This window comes from Anopheles coluzzii, chromosome 3 (assembly GCF_943734685.1).
Source record: "Anopheles coluzzii chromosome 3, AcolN3, whole genome shotgun sequence".
NCBI lineage: Eukaryota > Metazoa > Arthropoda > Insecta > Diptera > Culicidae > Anopheles > Anopheles coluzzii.
This window is the reverse complement of record NC_064671.1, coordinates 15,947,809-15,956,016: the sequence shown is the minus strand read 5'-3', so window position 1 is coordinate 15,956,016 and position 8,208 is coordinate 15,947,809. Positions and strand designations below refer to the sequence as shown.

The window sequence follows — 8,208 nt, the reverse complement described above, 5'->3', positions numbered from 1 at the left end:
TTCGTTTCATTTCATGCTTCCCTTTACCCTATTTTCTATTCTAACGGCGCCTATCTGCAGCTAGGGCAGATCGTTCTTGATCGCTCCATATTCTCTAGCCGATCCTGGTGGCACAAGATTCACATCCCACACACCAACACCATCACCAGGTGCTGGGCACAGAACCAAAGAGCTGGGAAGCAGGCATTAGCTTGGTGATCGAGCTGTATAGCACCGATCTTTACCTACCCTACGCCACCATCCACACAAACGATCGGCAGGCTCTCCCCCAACGCTCAGCATGTGCCACCGGGGTGGAATATTTATGCGTACCCCTTACCACCGCGTGGCATCGCGATCACCGGGCGCAACAGGACCGCTGGTGGATCGTGTCCGTGCAGCAGTAGGTACTTATTGCGCCTTCGTTTTTGCTTTTATTTGCCTTTGCTAAAGCTTTCAAAAAGTGCCAAATGTAACGCAACGAAGCTACAACAAAGCTTACAAATCGAATCCATGTACCAGGGCCGATGTAAACTGTCAAATTCGCTGTCGCTTGTAATAACAATTGGTAACAGGCTCGAACAAATATACATTTAAGAAAGATACACACTGGGGCCCATGTTTCTTGGTGGCCGTGGCAGTGCATTTCCTTGTGCAAAAAGGTGTACGGAACGGAACGGTGGTTTTGTTCTTCTTTGTGAACTAAACGTCGAAATGCCGGTTGGAATGGTTGTGGCCGATACTTACGCGAGTAACAGCATAAATAAGTTCACACTATCTACCCCACTGACCGGAGCGAAGTGAACCATGCTAAAGGTGTGTAAAGAGGCTCGTTAACTCTTGAGGTGATAGTGGATACTTTTGTATTAGTTTCATTTTACTTAAAATGAAAATTTAAGATTTTTTAGAAAATAAAATTTATTTTTATTACTTGAAAACTTCGGCAATTGTAATCATCCAAAACCAAATCCAACGATCTCTCGGATTTCGAAAAGTGATGAAACGTAAGCTATTGAACATAATTTTGGAACGGTATGTGTCGAGGCTTTCACAAAATGATTGCAAATATCAAGAACAGAGACTTACACTTATTATGGTGCAAAAAACGAAACAATATTTTATATTGCTCCCTTGAATTACCTTTCTACTATTACTGTTGTGTTTACATTTCTATACCATTGATTTTGTCATTGCTTTTTAGTACGTTTGGTGTATAAATTTCCTCCCGTATAGCAAATATTATAAAACTTCTAGAGAGATAACACCCAAGTACATCAAAATTAACACAAACTATTGTAAATAATTTTGCAATTTCTGCTAATTCAGCACAAATAACAAATATTTAAGCATCGAATCATGTCAGATATCGACTCATTTGAATTCAAGATTCTTTTTTTTTTCTTCTACCTTTTCACATCCATTTTCCTATTTCTGGTAGATGATGTCAATATACTTAGATATACTACAGTTATTAGTAGGTTTTTAAAACACTCATAGCAAAATAAGACATTGATAGATGATAACAAATATTCAATCGATCTCCTGCTATCGATTTCTTATGGCCGTTATCGTCCGATGGCTTCACCATGACTCAAACAATTCACCTGAGACTGGGTCAAAACCAATAAATGAGTTTAACAATATTGCATTTTATTGGCAATTATTCAACAGATATTAATTTATTATATCTAAACTTAAAATTAGTCTTAATTCTCCACTAATCTCCATGCCAACAAAATTTTGTCTCTAAATGTCGAAGTGGTGAAGCGATAATCGTGAAAGGAGCCGAACATCTACTAAACCCACGCTGGATCGTCTCTAGTCTATTGATCCGAACAGCTCTAGTAGACGTCCAAGTTACGGAGTTGAATTCTAATATAGAGCGCACCAGCGAACAACAGATAGCTTGCATACACACTGGATCTTTAAAGTCTGGCATATTTCGCGTTTTGACCTAACATTCTTATGGTCTTGTCTATCACAGCACAGCATGCTATGCTCAATATCCTCCAAAATGCATCCTTCAAAGCAGAACACTAATTATCTTTACAAAAATCTGCCCCAAAAGACGATTTGCACTCATACACCTTCAAGGGTTAATTGGGAGCCAAATGTTAAAACGCGATGCGAAAGACATTTACATTTCATTCCACCATACACAACACAACGGCGCACACACACACAGACAGCTCGCAAAATCGCGCTCATTCTCAGCCGCCCCTCTCCTGTACGAGGCCTTGTACGAGGGCGTGCATCTGGAACGGCAAGAAAGACTCAGGGGCCGCGATACCTACCGCGCGAGAACCAGGCGCGTACACTGTCACCCATCGATACCGGGTGCCATAAATCGAAGATAAGCCAAACGCGATAAGGCGAGTGGTTGCAAAATAATAAAATTCACACCAACCGATGCGTTTCCTGACCGAATTTCGGCGCCGCCGACCCACCGCGGACCCACCGATTTCGGTTTCGGATTTCCCTCGTTCCCACCCACTTCTCTTCCCGTCTGAGCACGTCCAGCTTCCAGCGGAAGCACCAGAAACGGGTTGAAGTATCTACCCCACCCCTACCAATTAGCACTATCTGAATCGATTTTCGATACACCGATTAGAGCTTTTGCGGGGGACCGGCAAAGGGGAATGCCTAAAATGTGCACCCAAAAACAGCTCGATCGAGCGTGAAGTTCCCGAGCAAGCGACCATCCATGTCGGGGACTGCCAAAGCCTAAGGTGCGATAGAATTTGCACCACAGGCGGCAGAAGTGAGGAGAGCGCGAGTGCGGGCCAGTAATACAAGATGTTAAACATGATTTTATCGTACCACAGATGCTAAGACCACTAAGAACTGCAGAGCCCCGGGAAACGTGGTGGACCACCCCGGCCAAGTGTGAACGACGTCGTGGTCGTTCGCCGGTCGATCGGTCAAGCCCTGCGTATTTCCGTACCATCTGCATTTACTTTGGCCAGTGGTACGTACGATTCGCGTAACGTTCTCGAGGGATGGTGTCAGGGCTGGTGTTGACCCGCGTCTTCAGACGAAGCAGCAAGAGAAAAGGAGAGAGAGCGAGAGCTCGTGTAAGCGATCCTACGGGCAAGATAAATGAATCGTAACCAAGCTGACAGAGTCGTAAATTGCTTAACACTTTCATTTAATACTTACTTACTTGCTGCCTCTTGAACCGCTGTCACAAACCAAGTAAGCAAGCTGCAGCAGCCGTACACAAATTTTGCTCCATTCCGGAGCGTATAAAAATGGCTAACAAGACTCTGGCACTGGGAAGGAAATGTTGCGAGCAAAATACGACTGTTAAAAAAGGAACCATTTTTTAAAATAGCTCCTTGCGGGACCTTTTTTATCTTTTTTTTTTTGTAGCTGTGCTTCACACACACACACAATCCACGTGCGTTTCGTTCACGCAGCTGTGCTTTTTAATCATCGTTTAATCGATAATGGCTCCCAAAGGACATTTACATGATTTTGGAAATTTTCCAGCATGGAGCAACTTCTTTTTTTTTGTTACACCTACGATAGTAACTCGAGTCACTATGTGTTACCTTCCGAGAAAATTACGCAAATGATAGATGTGCTGGATACGCTACCGTAGCGCACCATGGCAGTGATACGCACCCCCCCGATGGCGGCACACGTGGCGCAGCTGGTTGGTTGTCACGTAACGCTTCGCCGTAACGCCCGTACGGCCGGCGCAGCTCATATTATTAACCCGCCAGGCGTCGTAATACCATTGCCATAGCAACCCACCTTTGCCAAACAAACGGCGATTTTCTGCGTGTAGGACGTTTTTCGAAGCGTACGGCACGTGACGTTGTTGTTTATGTGCGTTTTTCTTGCAAGTAGCAAGAAGCGCTGGTTCTAAAGCGTCCGGATGTTTGTTGGAATAAACCTACAACGGTATTGAATTTTGGCTCTCCTCGGCGTGTGTGTGTGTGATTAAGCAGTACCTGGATTACCTGCGACAGGATACACAAACTTCCCGCAGCACGATGAGCAGTGCAACGATTCTGTTCAACGTTTCGAAGAACGAGCTCTTTAAGCTGGCCGACAACTACAAGACACTGCACAGAAAGCTGAAGGTTAACCATCGCGTTGAAAGGTATGTGTTCAGGGAAGCACACATCCGCGGGAGTATGCTAAGAGGGGTCCTAACATTCCCTTTTCCGCCCCGCCGGTAGTAACAAAAGTGAGATCACGCCCGAAATCCTTAAATCCGCCACCGTGTTTGTGCTGGCGGGACCGCAGGAGAAATTTACCGAGACCGAGTTTCAGCATCTGAAGGTAAGCATTTGCCGTCAGCCGTGTCATTTGAGCTGTTGCAATACGTAAAAAAAACCAAGTAATTTTCCTCGTCTCACTAATTAAGGACTATATTAATGATGGAGGACGATTATTGCTGCTGCTGGGCGAGGGCGGTGAAGTGCAGTTCAACACCAACGTAAACTTCCTGCTGGAGGACTATGGCATGACCATTAACAACGGTATTAGCATAACGCTGTCCTTATTCCTGCTTTGCTGCTCAGAAAGTATCCTCACATCTCCCAACCCTTCCTTTGCACTCTCCGCAGATGTCGTTGTACGGCCGCAGTACTACAAATATTTCCACCCCAAGGAGGCCCTCATCAGTGGCGGCGTGAGCTGCGACACGATGAACAATCTGCTGCTGGAAGGAAGCAAAAGCATTCTCACGTCGTTTGATTTCATGGACGATAAATACAAAGTCGAGGTGGGCAAATCGATTTTTAAACCGATCACGATCTCGGAGGGCGGGAGAATTAATGATCGTGCCACGTGGTCCCTGGACATCGGAGCTGTTTTCTTTCTCATCTCTCTCTTTCGTTCTTTTTACTCTCCTGTGCCGCACAGTTTGTGTATCCGTTCGGTGCGACAATGAACGTTATTAGCCCGGCCAACGTACTGCTCACGACCGGTCCGGTAGTGTACCCGTTCAACCGGCCGCTGGCCGGCTACTATCAGAACGAAAACAACGGCAAGCTGGTCGCCATCGGTTCGGGACACATGTTCCAGGACAAGTACATCAGCAACGAGGTCAACACAGCGCTGTGGGACAGTCTGCTGGCGATGGTGCTGCAGGATGAGTTTAAATTCAAACCGTCCGACTTTAACGACCTGGAGGTACGGGCGTCGCGGTATTACGGTACCGTCGCGTTAAAAATGATTAAATAGGGCTCTTTTCGGTACCTTCCCTCTCTCGCCCTCACAGATAAATGACTACGCCGTCATACCCGATACGATCTATCTGGCCGAGCAGCCCAAGATCTGCCTAATGGATTCGCTCGATTACGACATACCGGCCGACTTCAAGAAGCTATTCGATATGTCGCTCTACTCGATCAACAACGATCTGCTGCGCGATGTTATCGGCACGTACGAGAAGCTGGACGTGCAATATGAACCGCTCAAGATCATCAAACCGCAGTTCGAGATACCGCTGCCGCCGTTGCAACTTGCGGTAAGTACCGAGCGCGAGTGCCGTTTGACCTTCGCGGGTCAACGTGCCGTTTTGGTGGTGATGATGTTTCATCTCGTGCGGGAATTCTGCCCTTTTTCGCGCAGGTGTTTCAGCCGATCTTTAGCGATCTGGCGGCGCCACCGCTCGAGCTGTTCGATTTGGACGAAGCGTTCAGCTCGGAAAAGGTGCAGATCACGCAGCTGACCAACAAATGCCTGTCGCCGGCACACGAGGGCGCCCACCAGCGGACGGTGGACGAGAAGGAGCTGGGCTACTTCATACAGGAGTGCGGGCGCATACTGAAGGTTTGCCAGGACGATCAGAAGATGTCGCCGAAGGAGATACTGAACGCGATCAGCGTCAAGATTGCGCACTACAAAAAGCTGGACAAGGACTAGAGATGGGGGATTTAAAGCACAACATGAATAAATCCTTTGTTTTGTTCTGGTAATTGTGTATGCTTGATGTTTTTTTTTTGTGGCAAAACGAGTGCAAAACATATGTTACGAGTGTCTGTACTTACGAATCGAATTGTTTGTAACATCCATTGAGATAATTGAAACTACCGATAAAACATGCACTTGATATTACACACAAAAACACTACCAAAATGGGAATTTATAGAACAACAAATCGATTCAATCAAATTCAACGAATTGTTTACATGATCCCTCAACTCTACAGTGTAAATTTCATTTTTCGACCAAGATAATTACATTATCATTCAAATCAACCAGTGGTATAATTTTGTAAAAATAAAAATTGTTCATTAATCAAACAATTTCGATTACACTATAACACAACCAACCTTTATTGAAAATATTAAACTTCTTAATTGTTTCTCCTTTACTCTTTTATTTTATTGTAAAACCCATGCAAACAACTGCCATTTTGAGCTGAGCCGATCTGTCATCCAGCGAAACGTCACACGCGGTCACGCCACCTTCACCCGTCAGCCCGACAGCAACCTTGGGCGCGCTCTCACGGCACGTCAAAGCAATCGCAGTCGGTGAGAAAACTCTTTACGAAAAGTGCAATCCCAGGCCGACGACGAAAAGGCACACTTTTTCACATCGTTTCCCCGTCGCGTGCAAAAGCATCCACACCAATGGCGTCGCTGTGCGGAAGAATTGTGCTGGCTGCGGCCAAGCGAAACGTGACCTACACGCCCGTTCGATTTTGCAAAAGTAAGTTCTTCTCGGTGCCACCCGAAATATATTGCACAACACACATCGTCGTTCCGCGTGCGTGTGTGTGAGACGGATGGAGCGATCGAAAACTTCTGTCTGTCGACCCAAGTGAGAGACAGCGGCGGGCCCTGTGTATGTGTGCTTACGTAATTTGGAAGGGCAAAAATCCGAATCCTTCGCATCGGAAAAGGATGAAAGGCGTGAATATGCAGTGCCGGAAGAACGATCGCCATCAATCGAGGCCAGCTTGGACCGAAAAAATGTCCGGAAGGTCACTAAAACACCTTCCCGCTGAACGGCGACCCATCCCCCGCTCTTCAGCAACAATTGACACTTGTCTGGCTGTGCTGGAGGCGACGTGATGGTGTTTTTTTTATCAGCCGCAGGATCCGGCACAGCGGAATAAAAACGGTTCTCTGACCCTTTGGTTTGCATTCGGCTGATGCACCTTTTCTCTTGCAGTGATGAACGACCCGATCGAGCATGCCACCGGTATCGAGAAGCGTGAGCTGCTGGCGAAGCAGGCAGGCAACCCAGATCCGTTCGATATGCGTGTGTTCAAGCGCGGACCGGGCACCAAGGATAGCCCGAACCTGATTCCATCGGCATTCGATGCTCGTCTAGTCGGCTGTGTTTGTAAGTGTTGATTAACGCCCCCCTTATGTCGGATTGTGCATGATCGATTCATCTCACCTGAACGTTCCTTTTCCTTTGTCTTCTCCAGGCGAGGAAGATCAGACCTATGTCCAGTGGATGTGGCTGCACCAGGTGGGTTGGAATCAAATTCAACATCAAATCAACGTTTTGGAGCAACCCATCCCACATATCAATAACACCTTTGTGTTCTATTTTTGTTCCATTTTAGGGCCAGCCGAAGCGTTGCGAATGCGGACACTGGTTCAAACTGGTCGAGAAGGCTCCAGTCTAAACGGTGGCATACCATCCCACACCTGCCACCCTGCTGTAGAAATGAAAAGCAAACTAAATAATATTTAAAAACCCTGGAGAGCATTACCCTTCGCGAAATAAAGAGAAATCCAGACCGTTGAAAAAAAAAACAAAACAAATTCAACTACAATACAGACACACCACACCACCCGGGATCATAGTTTGGCATTGGTGGTAAAGGGAAGAAAAAGTCCATCAAGCTTCCCGAACGGGAGGATGTGCATTCATGCATCTACATCCAGGTGTGTGCGTTCCGATCTGCCATAACAATTGGTTATACAGCTTTTTCCGTCTCTAAAAAGAGGACAAATCAATAGAACATCGCTGGTGTGTCCATCTACAGGTTAATGAGGAAGAGAAGAGCAACATAACCGCTTCTTGCAAGATACTTACCCATGAGTGTGTTTGTTCTAATTGGCTACAGCAACAAAACGATACGCCCTACAGCAAATTCACGATAGCAAAACCAATTTAGTGTTATCCAATAAAACAAATAATTTTATTGAAAGCTAACATGTGTTTTGCTCTGCATATTACCTTCGGAGGATGGCTTACTCTATTTATTTACATCGAAAATGATGATTAATTACACTATATAATAGGATT

General features: G+C 45.9%; 2 protein-coding genes across 2 annotated transcripts; both read left to right on the top strand.

Annotated features, from left to right (window-relative positions):
• The first annotated feature begins 3,511 nt into the window (after positions 1-3,511).
• On the top strand, positions 3,512-5,908 carry LOC120957932 (intraflagellar transport protein 52 homolog). The gene is made up of 7 exons (XM_040380399.2): positions 3,512-4,090; positions 4,170-4,272; positions 4,358-4,472; positions 4,560-4,717; positions 4,858-5,127; positions 5,216-5,464; positions 5,569-5,908. Exons 1-7 carry the CDS (start codon positions 3,981-3,983, stop codon positions 5,860-5,862), a joined length of 1,299 nt encoding a protein of 432 aa, XP_040236333.2. The 5' UTR covers positions 3,512-3,980; the 3' UTR covers positions 5,863-5,908.
• Positions 5,909-6,448: 540 nt separating this feature from the next.
• On the top strand, positions 6,449-8,115 carry LOC120957933 (cytochrome c oxidase subunit 5B, mitochondrial-like). Its single transcript, XM_040380400.2, has 4 exons — positions 6,449-6,651; positions 7,117-7,290; positions 7,379-7,422; positions 7,520-8,115. Exons 1-4 carry the CDS (start codon positions 6,573-6,575, stop codon positions 7,580-7,582), a joined length of 360 nt encoding a protein of 119 aa, XP_040236334.1. The 5' UTR covers positions 6,449-6,572; the 3' UTR covers positions 7,583-8,115.
• The last annotated feature ends 93 nt before the right edge of the window (positions 8,116-8,208 follow it).